Source organism: Felis catus, chromosome X (genome assembly GCF_018350175.1).
Source record: "Felis catus isolate Fca126 chromosome X, F.catus_Fca126_mat1.0, whole genome shotgun sequence".
Classification (NCBI taxonomy): domain Eukaryota; kingdom Metazoa; phylum Chordata; class Mammalia; order Carnivora; family Felidae; genus Felis; species Felis catus.
Window position 1 is genome coordinate 48,259,513 of NC_058386.1, and position 20,078 is coordinate 48,279,590.

At 42.9% G+C, this 20,078-nt stretch overlaps 1 protein-coding gene across 1 annotated transcript; it reads right to left on the reverse strand.

Moving 5' to 3' along the window:
- Positions 1–3,248: 3,248 nt before the first annotated feature.
- On the reverse strand, positions 3,249–4,671 carry MAGEH1 (MAGE family member H1). Its single transcript, XM_004000557.6, has one exon. The coding sequence runs from the start codon at positions 4,416–4,418 to the stop codon at positions 3,759–3,761; it is 660 nt and encodes a 219-aa protein (XP_004000606.3). The 5' UTR covers positions 4,419–4,671; the 3' UTR covers positions 3,249–3,758.
- Between the last annotated feature and the right edge of the window lie 15,407 nt (positions 4,672–20,078).

Genomic DNA, 20,078 nt, shown 5'->3' on the forward strand with positions numbered 1-20,078 from the left:
TCCTCCTCTGTAATCTTGGCCTGGGGGGCCAACATATCTTGTTGGACTGTTGCAAACATTAGAGACAATGTATGAAAACAGCCACCAAAGTGCCTGGCACAATTTAGGCACTCAGGAAATGGCAGCTGTTACCCTTACTTTTGGGCTCTGTATCCCTGAGCTCCCTAAACAACTGGAGTATTCTAGGACCCAGAAACTCAATCCACTTTAGAGGCATTCTGGAAACTAAAACTGCAGCTTTTCCACTCACTGTGTGGAAACTCTGTTGGGGTGGGGCTAGCTTAGGTTGCTGACTTACACAGCAAGAGGTTCCCAGCTTGTGTCCCATCTGGATACTGCTCAAAGCTCAAAGAATCTATGTAAATGGAATGAGGAATATTCTCTTTTTCTCACCACCTTCCAGAAGCTCCTCTCCCTGCTTCTCTCTCAGCCCTGCCATTCATTTCACAGCCACAGGAAATCCCACCCTTGCTCAGCATTTACCTAATCAAATGAAGATTAACTCTTTGCAGTACCCATGTGGTATGTTGGGGGGTGCAAAGGGGCGGGAGACACACTAAACCTCCAGGCCAGGGGAAGAGTGAGCCTGGGTCATTAATTGCTTCCTTGCTGGGCTAAGGCAGGTCACCCAAGCCTTTGTGCCTCCCTGTGGAGCCTCCTGCCTGAGGCTTTCAGGATCCCGGCAGTCATTTCTTTTACAGTGCAGTTTGTGGCATACTCTCACTCTTTCTCCCTTTATACTGGGTACTACTGGTTCTCTGACTGAATTAAGCTTCTTGGCCCACACTTGCAAATAACCAATTTTAGACAATTGGGTGATTATTCCCCACCAGAGCCAAAGAAAACATAGATTCAGACAGGCTTTGGAAGGACATCATTTCTTCCCCTGAGCTAGCTGGGGCTTCCTATAAAACAGGAGTAAGTATACTGACCTGGCAGAGATAATATGTGACAAGCCCCTGGTACAGAGGAGACGCTCAATAAATCTTTGCTTTGCAAGCTCTCCCACTTACTAGCTGACTGACCTGGAGCTGACAGACTTCTATGAGCCCCTTTCCATAAAAGGGGAAGAATTTAAAGTCAGCCTTGTCCCCAAACAATTTGAGGCTGCAGTTGGCATTACTGAGACCTGTCCCATGGACTTCACATGTTTCTTTTGAAGACAGACCTTGTAAGTGCACTGGCAGGCAGAGATGGAAAGCAGGGTAGCCTATAGGAAAGCCCTCTGGGTTTTCCGGGACCAGATGTGGGGTCTTGTCTAGGATCTGTCACTTGCCACCCCTGCGGCTCTAGACAGGAAAGTCACTTAGGAATCCGAACCTCAGATTTACACCTTATCTACCTCTGGAGGTGGCATTGACAAATACAGCTCCCCTGGGACCAGAAACATGCCTTTTCATTTTCTGCAGCCCCAGTTTCTGTCACACTGCCTGAATCATAGAAGGCTCTCACTGTTTTCTTGTTTGCTGAATGAATTTGGAGCTGCTGAGGTGTCATAGTTCCTACTTTTGTTTGAAGCCTCCTTAGCCTTCAGGCTGATGTCTATGGGTCCCTGGGCCTTTGCCAGAAAGTCATTTGTTAGCCTGCCCTGGCCCAGTGACTTTACTTTGCATACAGCCAGAAGCAAGGTAAGACTAACTGGAGGCAAAGAAAGAAGAAGGTACCCTGGCCACTCTTTTGTGTGTGACAGCTGCTCCCTCTGAGCCCCACAAAGCTAGGTGAGGCACCCTTCCTTGGGGTTCCCTATTAGAGGACTTAGTTCATACAGTGTCTAGCTCTAGGGGTAGATGTGGTAGGCTTTGGGGGTGGCCAGAGCGTCTTATGTGTGTTCTTTGCCTATAGCTGAAAAGAATTTGAGGGATGACTCCTACATCTCCAGAATTGCTGCAGGGTGAGGTAGAGGATTCAGAACTCCCTGGTGATAGCATAGATGGGAAGGGCATTGAGCTCCTTGGTATAATGAGGTGAGAAAGCATGAAAGCTCCTGGAGGTGGGAAGAAACCTGATACCACATGCTTAGTACACCATGAGCCACCATGCCAGGTAGCCCTCTGGACTAGCTACCCAGCTGAAGGAGAGAGCCAAAGTGCTAACTCTGCTCCTCTCTCACCCCAGAGTGTGTACCCCCCACCCCCCACCCCCACTTTTAAAACAATTGGTACACCTTAACAAACTGCAGGGGGGTTTTGTTTTTTTAATTTAATGTTTATTTTTGAGAGAGAGGGAGACAGAGGGTCTGAAGCAGGCTCTGCACTGGCAGCCCAGAGCCCGATGTAGGGCTCAAACTCAGGAACTGTGAGACCATGACTTGGGCCAAATTCGGCTGCTTAACTGACTGAGGCACCCAGGTGCCCCAACAAACTGTAGTTTTTGAGAGAAGTGCCAGGTTACCTTTCAGAGATGCCACAGGCCCAGTCTTCTCTCTGACTCATCCAAGAGGCTCTGCTGTTTTTTGCTTTCTTAAATTATTTTTATTCCGGGATTATCATTATTACTGACCATTTTTGTTCTCATTAAGACCAGCCATAACTCCCACCCTTTGAGTCTCTAGCTTCTGCTCACCTCTTTCCCACCTTATTTCTGTTTTCTCCACTTCTCCCCTTGACATAACCTTAATCCTACAGTGGAGCATTTTTTCCCCTAATGTCCATGCTGCCTTTAGTGCCTCCATAATTACTCCTTTCCCATCTTCAATACTATTTTCAGACCTCAGGTTGTCATTTCACCAAGAATTTTCTGACAGTCTCATCTTTTTAATTTTTGTAGTATCCCACAATGTCCTTTATCCTGCAACCACCCCACTCTCCCCTGCCCTCCCCTCAGGATGATTAGGTGTGTTTTCTATTTCCACAGTACCCCATGATAGTCCCTCCCCTCTGCCAATGCCCCTTCCCCCAGGCTGGGTTAGGTATCCAAAAGTACCTAATGCACAGTATTTCATACTATGCTCTGAGGCCCCTTTTAAATTTCCCCAAGCTTATTTAAGCATCTTTTGGATTTTCATAGAATCCTGTGATATCCTCTCTCCTGTCTCACCTCCAAGACAGGTCACAGAAGTGTTTCTAAATTTTTGTGGTAGCCCACACTCACTCTCTATTACAGCATTTACCACACTGCCAGTTTACATATTTGTCTTTCCCATGTAATCTAGAACATTCTTTAGAACTGAGGGCTGTGTGCCATGGAGGATCCCCAGAACCTAGACTGGTGCCTCATACATAACTGGTGGTCAATAAATGAACAAGGTGTCCTCGTCATTATGGTTTTATTTTTTTCTATATTGTGCAGTAGCTAAGGAAATTCATGGTAGTTGTCAGTTTTCTTTATACAACAGTAGACACAAAGGTTTCAGAAAGGTCAGACATAAAAGAATTTCCCCATCCTTCTCTCACATACCGGTTTATTTCAAACTTTTCAGAATTACCTATTTCAATTATATAAAATATGTACCAGATCACAGAATATGATGGACTCATTTTATAAGGGTAGCAAAACTGTTATACTAAGTCTCAGTGACAGACAAAAAGAAAAAACATATCCTTTCTGTAATCATCTTTTTAATCATATTATGACATTCATCAGCACTATATTAAGACGTATACAATTATACAATATTTTGCAGTTAACAATTAGCACTGATCACAAATACCAAATGTCTCCCTTTTCCCATCATATTCAACTCAGAACCCAGCTAATCTACTCCTTTGGGTACCTCTGATGCTGTTTCCAACCCCCTCAAGTGTCTGCTCCAGATTTCCCTAAGGTGCAGTGTAACCCCTAGCACCTGAATTAAGGATAGCCTCAACTTCTGCATCATCATCGGAATCCCAATCATAATTACATGGCCAGTCTTTGGAGCATCGGTTACGCACCCTTGCCACAAAATGCATGACTTTCAGCTTGCTCGATTCCACGTGTGCTCTAGGTCCCCAGAAGAACTCATACTCCACGGGACTGCTACGTGGCACCGGCTTATAAATCAGGTACCCTCTGCGCACAAACTCCTCTGTGACGACCTTCTTTGGATCTCCAAAGATGCTGTGCTGCCGGCCAGGCTGCATCCCCAACTTCCCAAGCACTTTCCAGACCAGGGCCTCCTTGGCGCTGTTGCCCATGATGAAGATGAGGGCTAATATGGACATCAGGAGACTTTTCTTGGTGCCTTGAAAATTGCTCCGGGCTACGGAAGGCTTTTGTACTTGGGCAGGGCTGGAGGCTTCCTCAGGTGTAGTGGAGGCCTCCTCCGGAGTGCTAGGGTCTTCCTCAGGGCCACTCTGGTCGTCCTCCGGGGTGCCTGGGGCCAGAGAAGAGGCCATCGGGGTCTCAGAAGCTTCTGAGGCCTGGATCTTACGATTGTTGCGGTTCTCTTCTGCGGCTCTTGCGTTACGGCGGCGCCGACTCTTCCGACCCCGAGGCATGTCTCCCACTATGGGCGCCGAGCCTATTGCAATTCTAGGGAATGATGCCTGCAACTTCTGCAGAAAGGAACTATCTCTACCTTAAGCGGCCGCTGCTGAAACCACCAATGTCAATAGTCTTTGTAGCAACAAGCCAGGTGTTCTCAGCGACAAAGCTCACTCCCAGGGAAACAAAAATGCGCAAGCAACAGCCGCCTGCATTCACTCCCGCTGCAAGAGCCAGAACGCTAGGCAAAATTGACTCCGCCTTTTCTGCCACGCACTCACTGAACTCCAAAGAGGAAGTGGGCGGCTCCTCCACCCAAATATCCGCTCTCAGATAGGAAAAGAGGCATGACAAGGCAGGGGTGGGACTAGGGCAGAGATGGCAGCTAGGGATTGACAAGGGCAGGAGAATGCACAGGAGAAAAGAGCATAGGGCTCCTGTATTTTTCAGTCTAGTACAAAATTTGCTAGCGGGTATTGAGAAAGAATGTGTCTTTAGTTCATTCTCACAGAAGGCAGGCTGTACATATATGAGTATCGAGGGGGTGGTGGTGGAGGGTTTGGGGGGATGGAGTTGAGGGGTGTATTTATGGAAGTTTTCAGCTGGTCTCAGTTCTCCTATCCTGTGTTGGTTTACACAGCATATTCATTCACCATCCCCGTTCTCAGAAATAGTTTATGTGTATAGGAATTAATTTGTGGGCCATCTAGGATCCACCTAAGATGTCTATGGCTGAATCACTGGGTGATTAGGGGAAGTGGGGCTTCAAAAGCAGCAAACAGTGTGCAAGAGGTGCAGAACCTTTAAAATGTTCTATATTGACGGGATTGTTAAGCAGAGCACTGACTGGATCAGACTTTCATTGCACAGCTTCACAGAGGCTGTACAGACTGTTGTCTGGCAGGTCACTTAGGAAGCAATTAGAATAAGAAGCAAGAAGGAAACAAAGTGAGTCTTAAAGCAGTTTCCATGGGGATGGAGAGGCAGAAAGGCATTTTAAGGGTGATGATGGACAGGCTTTAGGGACTGATTGGATGGAAGAGGGGAAAGAGGAGAGGGTGGTGGAGTGCAGATTAACTCTGAGGTTTCTAGGCTCCAGTCCACCTGAATGCCTGATTTATTTTGGTTGTTTAATTCATTTGGCAACCCTAATGTAATTCAGAGCATACTCTCAACTTTATCCACTCTGGTTCTTTGCTTACTGCTTTCTCTGTCTGAATTGTCTTTCCTTTCATCTCCAACTATCTAAATTCTGTCTGCCTGCTTACAGGCCTCTTCCTGCCTGAAGTTTGTCTTCCTGGAAGAGTAATGAGTCCATGTTTGCTCCTCTCCCCCCGAGGGAGGAGTCTCTATAGCCAGCACTCTGTATCTTTCTTATGTCATTCCAAAGATACTATTTTGCATAAGTCACTTCACCTCTCTGAGCCTCGGTTTCCTCATCTATAAGGTGTGGTTAATTAAGTGCTGGCCTCATAGGGTTGTGAGAATTAAATGAGATAACAAATGAACAGCACTTGCCATGCAAGAATCACAGCCTTTGCCTCTCAGGTGTTTCAAGCAGTGTGTGAGAGTGGCATTTAATATGCATGTTGAAAGAATGCATCTTGCATGTGTGTTTACCTGAACATTTTAAAAACAAGCACAAACTTTATACCTTTATGGCTGGAAGAGATTAAATGCTTGCTTGACAGAACCTCGGATTATAATCCCATTGAGGGGAAGGGGCCCTGTCTAGCCTCTTGATGTCTCCCAGACTTCAATAGAGTTTGTGGAATATCAGGATATGGTTACTCCTGGTGAATAAGTGTTGGGGTGGGGCAGTAGGTCCCATTCAGAAAGCAGAATTGCCAGCTGAATTGCACCCAAAAAGGCCCAGTCCTCTGTACATGTGTAGAAAAGGGATGCTTGGTATAGAGTAACGAACATTGAACTGAGACCTAGGAACATGAGTTCTGGCCCAACCTGTGTTGCCTACAAGCTCTTTGACTTTGATGAGCTCACTTACCACCTCTGTCCTGTGACTTGTCCTCTGAACAGACAGGAAAAGGCTAAAAGGCTAATCTCTCCAGCCTTGTCTGCCAGGCCTGTTGTCAGGCTCTCTAGAAATCCAACAGTACATCCAGGCAACCCTGGATGAAAGCAGGTTCCTCTGAGTTCAGTTTTTTTTTTCCTTTTGTTTGTTTTATGTTTGCTGTTTATGAATCGGTGTGGCTAGAGGACTGCAAAATCACCTATATGCTTTCAAATAGCTTCTCCATTCTGATGGGACTTTATGGGAATGTAAGCCAGCAAACTCATTCTCTTCCCAACGGTCACTTTCTAACTGAAATTTTCCTTATACCCAGAACCTACCAAGGCCTCCTGTTGAAGAAGCCTGGCCATAAACTAATTTGGGGAAGTGTATGCTTACTGCTGCATTTCCTTCTGCATACCAACCAGCTGGGTGAGGAGGGGGTGCCATCTCTCTGCCACAGCCTTCATCTGAGTGAACCTTTGCTCCACTCCACAACTAGGACAGGGCAGCTGTGCATAGCACCCTGGGTAGATCAGAGCCTACCTGAAGAAATGTACAACCTAGGACTGCGACTTCCAACCAATTTCCTCAAAGGAGTAATCAGGAACAGTGTTTAAGTTGTGAGCTACACTCAATGTTCACAAAAGCTTAACAGAAATCACATTTACATAAGACAGGCCATAGAAGTTGTTAGTCAATAAACACTGTATTTAATACCCAGAATATCATCAGGCATGGTTTAACAGGAGGATATAAAAAAACCATGCCTCTGGGACATTGCGGACCACAGCTTTGTTTAGAGCAAGTAGCACATGACAAAGGAAGGGCAACTGACTTGTGAGGGCCTTAGGAGTACAAAGAGAGGAGGGAAACTAACACTGTTGTGGTAGGCTATGTGTCCAAACTACCTTCAAACTGAAATCTTTACAACAACCTTTAATTACCAATGAAGCTAGAGAAAGGTTAGCTCTCTTGTCCGTGATCATAGCACTACTGATGAATGTCAATATTTGGGCTCACATCTTCAGATTTCCAAGCCCTGGCTTCTGCCATCACACACCTCACAGCTGCTCCAATTGTGCACATTTAGTGGTTCCAGAGGGCTTAGTATGGAAGGGAGTATTATTGCTCTCTTGAATAGGAGCAGAAGGAAGAGATGAGAAAAGGGACAGATGTGGGGAGGAGCAAAGCAGGGATCCTTACTCACTTTACCAGGTTTTCCATGACTGGCTCTGCCCCTTCCAAGCCATGTCAAGTCAAGTGTGTCACTTAACCTTTCTAAGCCTCAATTTCTCCTTCATCTGCAAATGGGTATGTCACAGTAGTGTTGCAAAGATTAAAGGGAAATAGTTCATGCAAGATAGGGTAGGCTGAAAAATTACCCCCAGACTCCAAAGGTGTCCACATCCCTATCCATAGAACCTGCAGCAAAAGGGAACTTTGAAGATGTGATTAAGTTAAAGGTCTTTAGACGGGAAGATTATCCTGGAATATCTGGATAGGCCAAAGGTAAATGCAAGAGTCCTTTATAGGAGGGAGACAGTAGAGTTAGAGTTAGCGAATCATGAAAGGATGGAAGCAGAGATCAAAGAAGAGAGAAGAGGCTACACCACTGGCTTTGTAGATAGAGGAAGGGAGTATGAGACAAGGGATGTAGGGGGTCTCTAAAAGCTACAAAAGACAAGGAAGTGGATTCTCCCCTGGAACCTTCAGGAGGAACACAGACCTGCAGACACATTTTAGACTTCTGACCTCCAGAATAGTAAAATAGTAAATTTGGTTGCTTTCAGCCACTAAATTTGTGGTAACTTGTTGCATCAGCATAAGTAAAGTCATACACAAGGCATGTGTATATCTCATTCATGGGGAATATGTAGTGAACAAGAGCCATGATTACTGTTGAGATGAATTTATACTATTGCCATATTTTCAGTGAAAGTACTGGTAAGGACTGGAGTGGGATATGAGACTGGGCTGGATACATTCTGTGGGGTTGTCTATTAACCCACCCATCCCAGGCACTGTCCTGGCTGTATGCCCAAGTGTCCATAGGCATTGCTCTCACCTGGGCAGACATCACTATAGCCACCACCTGGAGGTAAGTTCTGGGGGCGAGATAGGTAAGGAAATGCCAGGGTTAGTCCACACTACTTTTGTTGCCATACACTAATCACCTTTTGGTTGCCTGTGGGCCCTGTTCTGATGCCAGCCAGCACCTTGCCAGGGCATAGACCACTCTTGGGCCAGTTCCTCCATTTGCAACAAGCTTTGCACAGATTGTGGGCCATGGCTTACTCAAACAAATGAGTTGGGACCTATCTGCTGTCCCTCTGGTCTGCTGACAATTTCTAGTCTGCTGGCGATTCTTTCTGAATCATTTCACGGTACAGGTATGGACTTGTTTTACAATTTCCAGGAATTAGGGCCTTTCAAGGAAGTCTATAGCATGTGCACTCCTACCATCATGAAACAAAAGCCATGTGATTACTTTTGGGGTTTGTTTGCTGGGTTTTAGGAAGAAATATCTTTACTACAAATTAATCTCAAGCATAGGGAGAAGAATAAAGATTAAAATTACAAACACCTGCATAACCCATGCCCCGCTGTCCCAAATTTAAAAATTAGGTCCTACTTTGGCCTATCCTTTACATTACAGATATGGAAAAACTCTCTGTTTACCTCTTCCCAGATCCACACTGCTCTTTCCCTCCTCAGTGGGGCCCTGCTATCATGAATTCAGTACTTATTACACCTATGAAGAATTGTACATATTTGTTACCTATTTCTGTGTCCATACACATTACATAGGATGCTTTTTAATGTTTGCACAAGTTGATAAATGTAGCTCTAGTCATTTTAATTTAGATATACTATTTCTTTCAGTACTTGCAGTTTATCTTTCTCCTGATGATCTGGACTTTTGCAGTTTCCATTTTTTTTCCACAAGAAATAATGCTCTAATTAATACTTTTGTACCTGTCCCCTGAGAACATGTGCATAGTTCTCTAGGATCACCAACTGGTGTAGAGTTACTGGCTGCATCAGCATAAATGTTTTTTTTCAATATATGAAATTTATTGTCAAATTGGTTTCCATACAACACCCAGTGCTCATCCCAAAAGGTGCCCTCCTCAATACCCATCACCCACCCTCCCCTCCCTCCCACCCCCCATCAACCCTCAGTTTGTTCTCAGTTTTTAAGAATCTCTTATGCTTTGGCTCTTTCCCACTCTAACCTCTTTTTTTTTTTTTCCTTTCCCTCCCCCATGGGTTTCTGTTAAGTTTCTCAAGATCCACATAAGAGTGAAACCATATGGTATCTGTCTTTCTCTGTATGGCTTATTTCACTTAGCATCACACTCTCCAGTTCCATCCACGTTGCTACTAAAGGCCATATTTCATTCTTTCTCATTGCCACGTAGTATTCCATTGTGTATATAAACCACAATTTCTTTATCCATTCATCACTTGATGGACATTTAGGCTCTTTCCACAATTTGGCTATTGTTGAGAGTGCTGCTATAAACATTGGGGTACAAGTGCCCCTATGCATCAGTACTCCTGGATCACTTGGGTAAATTCCTAGCAGTTCTATTGCTGGGTCATAGGGTAGGTCTATTTTTAATTTTCTGAGGAACCTCCACACTGCTTTCCAGAGCAGCTGCACCAATTTGCATTCCCACCAACAGTCCAAGAGGGTTCCCGTTTCTCCACATCCTCTCCAGCATCTATAGTCTCCTGATTTGTTCATTTTGGCCACTCTGACTGGCGTGAGGTGGTATCTGAGTGTGGTTTTGATTTGTATTTCCCTGATAAGGAGCGACGCTGAACATCTTTTCATGTGCCTATTGGCCATCCGGATGTCTTCTTTAGAGAAGTGTCTATTCATGTTTTCTGCCCATTTCTTCACTGGGTTATTTGTTTTTTGGGTGTGGAGTTTGGTGAGCTCTTTATAGATTTTGGATACTAGCCCTTTGTCTGATATGTCAAGCATAAATGTGTTTGGATAAACCACATGGATTTCTGCTTTGTTTCACTTATAAAAATTGGATAATTCTATACACAATTTCCATTTCATTCTTTTTCCTGATCTACAATAAAATTTCTTCAACTCATACCTCTAATTCTTTCATTATAATGGCTGAATAATGTTCTTGCAGTGGTTTTACCATAATATCTTCAGGTATCCATCTACTGGCCAGGTACACAATATTTCCAAATTAGTTTCCTCTCTACAAACAATGATTCAATAAGAGTTCAATCATTATTTTACTAAGATTTTTTAATGGAAAATATCTCCAACTATGAAAGCCAAGTTTATATTCAGAATGTTTGATAAATGATTTAAACTTTTTTTCTTCTACTTCAGTGGAAATCAAGATGATTTATGACTTTTTTTTGCTAAATCTTAAATAGAAAGCAAATGCTTGCCTGATTAAATAATTCCATATATGATATATAAGGCTGGTTGAACATTATCCCAAAGCCAACTGAATGGGGCATTGCTGAATGGTTTGCAGCAAGGGACTGATGAGGTCAAATTAGTAGTTTAGCTAAATGTTTTTGGCTGCAATGTGGAGAATGAAGTGCATGTGGGGAGGGTGAAGAGTTGAGCGGGAGACCTGATAAGGGGTTGTTGCCCTCATCTAGGCTAATGATAGTGGTGGCCTGAAATAGAGTGATGGCAGTCAAATGGAGAGAAAGGAATGGATATCAAAGCTGATTAGAAGAGAGAATCAACACGCCTTCGGGACTGCTTGGATCTGAGCACTGCAAGGAAGAAACAGGTTAAGTGGGTCTCCCAGGGTTCTGGCTTGGGTAGGTGATGCGATTAGGGGTGTAGGAGGAAAGGCAGTTGTCTGTCTTGCTCTTCTCTTGGGTGCCTTGGCCTCCTGGAGGGTCCTTTTGTTTGGTCCACTCTCTGCAGGATCATTCAGTTTCTCCCAGCACGCTGGTCACAGAATAAAGAAAGGTACAGCCTGCCCTCAGAATTGTGGGAAGACTGGATATTGTCCATGGCATTTGTGTCTTGGAGGAGATTCTCTCTTTAAGCAAAGATAATCCCACACTGGGTTTCCTATAAGACTCTTCCCAGAATCATAAGTCCCCTCAAAACCCCAAAGTGAGCCCATTAGCTAACTCTGTATCATCACAGGAGTGATGGCGGTTCCTACAATTTCACCTTGAGCTTCTCTGGGGTCTTCAGGGTGCCAATTCGCCTCAAGTGATAGTAGGGGCAATGTGGACAACAAGTGACAAATATTACACCCATAAAATCAGCCCATGTGCTCTTGGGGACCCTAGGTGCATACCACTGGTAGGCTTTCAAGTCCCTCCTTGGCTACACCAGGACATGCCCAAACCTTTTTTGTTTGTCTCCCCACTGGAAATCCTAGCCTCTTCTGCTTTCTGCTTAAGGATGGGAATGACTTCTGAAAATAAAACAAGCACGCGATCACATTAAAGTTCCCCCAGCTGTTAACTGAAATGTCAGTCAATTAACAATTGTTGCATTTCTTTCCTCAACATATATCTTAGATCCAGCCTATTATTATTCGTAATATCAATAACGAGTAACTTCCTTTTGCCATCCTTAATGTACATTATCTCCAGGTGTTCACTCTAGTTAGGATGTCCAATGTCGATACAAGGTATCTGAGACTGTGATAGGCATGGTAACTGGCCTGATATCAAATCTCTGACAGGTGATGGAACCAGGCTTTTGACCCAATTCCCCTGGTACCACGGACATTGTTCTTCTCCCATCTGAGTCATTAATATCACTATTCCAATCACCACTACCCTGGCTTACAGGGTTTCCTGTCTAGATTTATGCAGTGGGCTCTTTCCTGGCTCTACCCCACTTCCAGTCTCTTCTCATCCAACTGCACCTTGCAGATGGACATAAAAAGTTCCCCCAGTCATTGCTCACCGCCAGACTATGCTCTTTATGTGTTGCATCAGGCTCCTTTCAAGCTCAATGGGGCCTGGCAGCCCGGAAAAAGTCTTCAAAAAGTGATACCTGACAGATTGAATGAATGAATGTAGAAACGAGACAACCTATCTTCCTTCCTCAGCATCCCTCAGCTGGAGCCATAGTGTGCTTGACATGTAAACCCAGGTTTGCATAGGTCCTGAGCTTTCCCAGACCAGGCAGAGGGAGACCCTGTGGACACAGCCCCTCAGTGCATTTGCATGCCTGTGTGTGCATAGTTGTGTGAGTGTCCACCCATTCATATTTTGCTTGCTCACCTCTCTGCTTGCTTCTGATTCTGTGTGGAGGTTCTGGCATTGGTCCCTCTAGGTTAAATCATCTACTTGGAACTTACCTGGTCAAGAAATTGACATACATTATCTCATTTAATCCTCACAACTTTCCTGAAGTGTGGGCACTCTCATTTATATCTTGTAGATGTGGAAGCATGACTCATGTTTCTTACTTAGGTAGGAAGCATGGACACAGAAGAGGAATGTGAGCAGGGTTTCTATAACAATGGCAACCATTTCTTGAGCAGTTTCTCTGTGCCAGGCATTTTGAATATATCATTCCACTTAATTCCAACAGTAGCCCTGCAAGGTAGTTACTGTTATGTCCATAGTTCTGCAGATGAGGCATGCTAGACATAACCGGACTATACAACTTGCTTAACACCAGAGTTACGCCATGGGGCCTATGTTCAAACCTGAGTTTGTTTCATATTATAGTCCAAACCCTCATCACAATACTAGAACTGAGGTGTGGAAGCAGGCTGAAAGAAGAAGGACTGCTTGTGTGAAGGATTGGAGGTGACAAGGCAACTGAGAAAAATCCCAGGTGAGCGTAGCCCTCTTCCTGGCCCCAGAGCATTCAGAATCCTGCATGGCTCTGAGTCTGTGTCTTATCCATAGGTCATCTCCACCTCCTCCACAGTTGCCAGGAGTTAATTATTCATGATTCATGAAACCCTTAACAGCCTGGCCAGTATAATGCTAAGAGAGATAAGTTGGCCAGAGAAAGACAAATACCATATGATTTCACTTATATATGGAATTTAAGAAACAAAACAAATGAGCAAAGGAGAAAGAGATGGAGAGTGAGAGGAGGGGAGGGAGGGTGAGAGTGACAGTGAGAGTGAGAGAGAGAGAGACAGAGAGAGACAGAGACAGAGACAGAGAGAGAAACTCTTAACTAGAGAGAACAAACTGATGGTTACCAGAGGGGAAGTGAGTGGAGGGATGGGTAAATAGTGATGGAGATTAAGGTATGTACTTGTTGTGATGAGCACTGGGTGATGTATGAAGTTGTTGAATCACTATACTGTACACCTGAAACTAATATAACACTGTATGTTAGCTACATGGGAATTAATTTAAAAAAAGTAGATCAAGTACCTTATTACAACATTGTCTTCTGCCTGCTAGTGAGCTAGGACTAAATAGACCAGTATACACCTGTGTATCTTGAGAAATTTTTAGTATTAGTAGTTGCAATTCTGTCTGCTCATGGTAAGTCCTTCAGTTAATGTCAGGCTATGACTGTTGATGACTTTCCTTGGACTAACACCTAGATGTTTGTAACTAGTAACCTTAATCAGAAATTCATGATCAACTATAAATATGTCATTTCATATTATTGTATTCTTGAGGTACAGTGGTGGAGGTTAGACTAAGGGTAGTGGACAGTGTTAGTGATATATGTGTGGTGAAATAGACTAGATTTCGTATCTTACTAGCTATGGAAATGAGGAAAGGATATGTCCAGGATGAGTCAAATGAATGTTTATTTGTTTAATTTTTGATTTTGATAATTAATTGAGTCCTGTTACCATTTCCTGAGTCAGGTAATAAAAAAAAGGAGGAACATTAGTGAGGAGTAATTACAGTGTGTTCAGTTTTTAATATTATTAGTTTGAGGTCCCTGAGGACACTGTAGTGGAGATGCTCATTAGCTAGGCAGCTGGATAAAGGAGTCTAGAACTTCTAAAGATAGTCAGACCACAGCTTGAGATTCAGGATTCAGCAACACATAGATGATAAATCAAAGAAAGAGGACAAGTTCACCCAGATTGAATGTATGAATTGTAATAAGAATTACGAAGCCTAACATTTAGGGCTTAGGAAGAAAATGAGAACTCACAATGTTTAGAAAGCATCGTAAGACATTAAAAAAGAATTAAAGAGTAAAGGAGATTTAATGGTCTTTTTATATTTAAAAGAGAGTCCATTTCCTTTTATTACTCAATTAGTAATCTACCAGTAAGATGTTGTGTAAAAGACGATTTTAAGACTTGGCTTTGAAAACTCTGGAAAATATCAAATAATTTTCTATTTTCGTAAAGAAATATTAATTATACTGCTACTCTGCACTCAAGTGAGTAAAGCTCTTTATTTTCAATAGTGAAAAGTTCATTGGTTCAGACTCACAAATATGAGACATTTCTAAACCTGATTCTTCTTCTCAGATACTGCCTCCCTACCTCCATTGTCTTAATCTTCTGGGGCTGCCATAACAAAATACCATAACTGAGAGGCTTAAACAACAGAAATTTATTTCCTCGCCATTCTGGAGACTAAAAGTCCCAGATCAAGGTCCAGTAGGGTTGCTTTCTGGTGAAGCCTGTCTTCCTGACTTGCACATATCTGCCTTCCGTCTGAGTGCTCACATGACCTCTTCTTTTCACATCCACAGAGAGAGTGAGCAAGCTTTCCAGTGTCTCTTCTTATATAAGGACATTAATCCTATGGGATCAGGGCTCCACCCTTATGACCTCATTTAACCTTAATTTCTTTCATAGAGGCTCCAGCTGCAAATACAATCACACTGGTGGGTTAGGGCTTCAAAATTTTGAATTTTGGGGAAACACAAACATTTTGCCTGTAAAACACATACTCAGATCCTTCAGACCTCTTACTCCCCAGATAAACCCACATAGAATCACACCAGGAGAAGAGTTAAGGGAAAAGTTGTCAGGAAGTGGGAAATGCAGAGGCTACACCAGGTTCCAAACTGTTCCGTGCATTTCCCACTCTCAATCAGTTCACAATTACACACTAACTTCTGTCCATTGTATTCAGTATTTCTTGCCAGAGATATCTCTGTTTACAAATTCCAGTTTCCAGCCAAGCCTGGTTTTTACATGCCCTTGTAGATAGAATTTTTTGTGGTTACATGAGTGCACAACCATATGCCAAAATTGTATTATGACGTTTGAGATTTTTGAGGGGCCCTTTTTTTGTCATAAACTTTGAGCATCTGTGCTACCTAAACCAATGGACTTGACAGGGCCCCACCAACCTGCCCAGAGATAACTGCTGTTAATAATTTTCTTTAGTTTTTATTTCTGATATCTTTTTCAGTACATTTATATACTGAGGTGTCTGTGCACTCACAAACCCTTCACTCTCTTTAGGTTATGTGATCTCCATGCCACATGACAGACCTTCAAACTCAAGCTCCTGGGATTACCTGAGGGGAGCGCTGCTACGTGGATGACGTTTCTATAGCCAGGATATATATATATATATATATATATATATATATATATATATATATCACGTATATATTCCTTACTAGCTTCAGTAAGGAAAAAGAGATTTGGAAGGAAGGGATTCTGAGCTTGGAGCAAAAACTTAGGTCTTGAGATTGTCCCTGGAAAAACAAAGGACTGGGAGTTCTTCCTTTCCTTCCACCCACAAATTTATGGCAATTTTGGAGGGTTATGTTTTTTCTTCTGCTATTTAGTATGTACTATGTGATCACAATCAACAATTGTGACAAATAAAAAAACATTAACGATAAAGTCACTTGAATTTCCAAAACTCATTTCGGTCTTTAATAATTTTTCCAGACAGTCTCTTCAGCAAGTGGTGCTGGGAAAACTGGACAGCGACATGCAGAAGAATGAACCTGGACCACTTTCTTACACAATACATAAAAATAAACTCAAAGTGGATGAAAGACCTCAATGTAAGACAGGAAGCCATCAAAATCCTCGAGGAGAAAGCAGGCAAAAACCTCTTTGATCTTGCCCACGGCAATTTCTTACTCAACACGTCTATGGAGGCAAGGGAAACAAAAGCAAAAATGAACTACTGGGACCTCATCAAAATAAAAAGCTTCTGCACAGCGAAGGAAACAATCAGTAAAACTAAAAGGCAACCGACATAATGGGAGAAGATATTTGCAAATGACATATCAGATAAAGGGTGAGTATCCAAAATCTACAAAGAACTTATCAAACTCAACACCCAAAAAACAAAGAATCCAGTGAAGAAATGGGCAAAAGGCACGAATAGACACTTCTCGAAAGAAGACATCCAGATGGCCAACCGACACATGAAACAGTGCTCCACATCACTCATCATCAGGGAAATACAAATCAAAACCACAACGAGATACCACCTGACACCTGTCAGAATGGCTCACATTAACAACTCAGGCAACAACAGATGTTGGCAAGGATGCGGAGAAAGAGGATCTCTTTTGCATTGTTGGTGGGAATGCAAGCTGGTGCAGCCACTCTGGAAAACAGCATGGAGGTTTCTCAAAAAACTACAAATAGAACTACCCTACGACCCAGCAATTGCACTACTAGGCATTTATCCAAGGGATGCAGGTGTGCTGTTTTGAAGGGACACATGCACCCCCATGTTTATAGCAGCACTATCAACAATAACCAAAGTATGGAAAGAGCCCAAATGTCCATCGATGGATGAATGGATAAAGAAAATGTGGTCAGTATATATACAATGGAATATTACTTGGCAATCAAAAAGAAGGAAATCTTGCCATTTGCAACTACATGGATGGAACTGGAGGGTATTATGCTAAGTGAAATTAGTCAGAGAAAGACAAAAATCATATGACTTCACTCAGATGAGGACTTTAAGAGACAAAACAGATGAACATAAGGGAAGGGAAACAAAAATCATATAAAAACAGGGAAGGGGACAAAACGAAAGAGACTCATAAATATGGAGAAAAAACTGAGGGTTGCTGGAGGGGTTGTGGGAGGGGGGATGGGCTAAATGGGTAAGGGGCATTAAGGAATCTACTGAAATCATTGCTTCACTATATACTAACTAATTTGGATGTAAATTTAAAAAAATAAAAAAATAAAATTAAATTACAAAAAAAATAATAAATAAATAAATAAATAAATAAATAAATAAAAAGAAGACACCTAAGGAGGTTGCAATATTTGGTGGGGTGATATCCAGTCCCAGGTCTCTTTTGCCTCATTTCAGAACACTTTCTACAGGTGAAACTCCTGTCCTCTCTTCCCTCTCAAAGGTCCTCACTTGTCCTTTATTTACCTGATTTTTTTTTCTTCTTCCTTAAATTCTACGATAGCAACAAATAAAGTAATATTAGCCATGACTATTGTACTGCAGCACCCCTTAAATTGGTCCTGATTTTACACTGGCCTGAGTCCCCAAATCTTCTCACTTGGCCCCCAAATTCTCTCCATTCCTTATCAGAGGCCACAGGGAACCCTTTCACCTTCAGTTTCCCATGTGGCGGGGAGTTTTGACTCCTGTAGGGAATCCATGTAGCTATCCAGGTCTGCTGAGTGGGATGACTAAGCCTCAGTCTTTTAGCTGCCCTGGCTCTGGGGAGCCAGAGTTCAAATTGGAGCACATCTAATTTTTCTCACCTGCATGTACAGAAATGGGCCCTGACACTGAGGGTGACTAGAATTCAGATGGATTCCCTGATGGGCCCCAACACCTCCACTGATATTCTAGCACACCAGCATGGATTCCTCAGCCATTTGCACAAACTTCTGCTCCTGCAGAGCTCAATAGGGCAATGACACCCTCTTTAATAAAATAATAATAATAATAATAATAATAATAATAATAATAAATGTTTTTAATGCTGTTACTTTTGTGCTGACCACAAGAAGGTGCTGTTCCCCAACTCATGCACACTCAGTACACTTTGAATAAAGCAGTCTACTAAAAAGGTCTCTGGTTTCCTATGAAACCCAGGGACAGTTGAAAGTGACCTGAGACTTTCAAACTGGGATGTACTAATACCCTGATTCACTTTGAGGAACAATTAATACCAGCAGACACTCTTCCTGAAGGCTCTTGCCATCCCTGGAAAGACTTTGCTCTTCTGAGTGTGGTCTCCAAAGTCCCAGAATATTCCAGGAAGCACCTCCCCAGTCACCGTGTAATAAGTAGACAGAAGCCAACTCTCATATACTGTGCATGGGGCCCAGAACTTCCTATTTCTATCTTCATACCTCCCCCTGTTAGGAAGGTTTCCAGTCAGGATCATACCCTTCCTGGAGGGTCAGCCCTGAGCATGCCTCTAGCAGCTTCTCCTACAGTGTATGAGAAGGACCATTGGTGGTTCAACATGGTGAGCCACACTGTTCTGAGTAAATATGGTTTCTGAGGGGTATGCAAGTATATCAGTAAGGTTTATAACTAGACTCTGGCCTGGAGTTACTGAGGCACACATGATACTGTCAGAATCATGATGTCTAGGAATGGTGACAGACTGTTAGGCACTATCAAATATGGGGGGGGGGCGGAAACATGACAGATTGGCTGGCTCAGTCAGTAGAGCATGCAACTCTTGATTTGAGTTTGAGCCCCACGATGGGTGTAGGGATTACTAAAAAAAAAAATCAAGTAACAGATGATTTTGCTATCAGCTCTGAGTGAAGATTTAGATACTATTATATGTTTTCCAAGATGGGAATAATTAGCAGAACTAAGGAAGTAGATCTCCTCATGAGTCCACTTTTGAGTTTCCTTCTAGTAAAAGCAAAATGCAGGGACACCTGGGTGGCTCAGATGGTTAAGCGTTTCACTTAGGCTCAGGTCATGATCTCACAGCTTGTGAGTTCGAGCCCTGCATCGGGCTCTGTGCTGACAGCCTCAGAGCCTGGAGCCTGCTTCAGATTCTGTGTGTGTGTGTGTGTGTGTGTGTGTGTGTGTGTGTGTGCCCCTCCCTTACTCACAGTCTCTCTTTCTCTCTCAAATATAAGTAAACATTAAAAAAAAATTAAAAAATAAAAAAAAACCCTCAACAACAAAAACCAGATAATCTGATTAACAAATGGGCAGAAGACAGGAACAGACACGCCTCCAAAGGAGACATACAGATGGCTAACAGACGCATGAAAAGATGTTCATCCTCACTTACCATCAGTGAGATGCAAATCAAAGCTACAATGAGGTATCACCTCACACCTGTCAGGATGGCTTAAGTCAACAACACAAGAAACAAGAGGTGTTGGCGAGGATGTGGAGAAAAAGGAACCCTCTTGCACTTTTGGTAGGAATGCAAAGTGGTGCAGTCACTCTGGAAAACAGTATGGAGGCTCCTCAAAAAATTAAAAATAGAACTACCCTATGCTCCAGCAAGTGCACTGCTGGGTATTTTCCCAAATAATACAAAAGTGCCAATTCAAAGGGATACATGCACCCTTATGTTTATTGCAGCATTATTTACAATAGCCAAATTATGGAAGCAACCCAAGTGTCCATCCATTGATGAGTGGATAAAGAAGAGGCAGTATACAAATACAATGGAATATTACTTAGCCATAAAAAAGAAGGGACTCTTACCATTTGCAACAACATGGATGAAGCTAGAGAGTATAATGCTAGGCAAAATAAGTCAGTCAAAGACAAATACCACATGATTTCACTCATATGT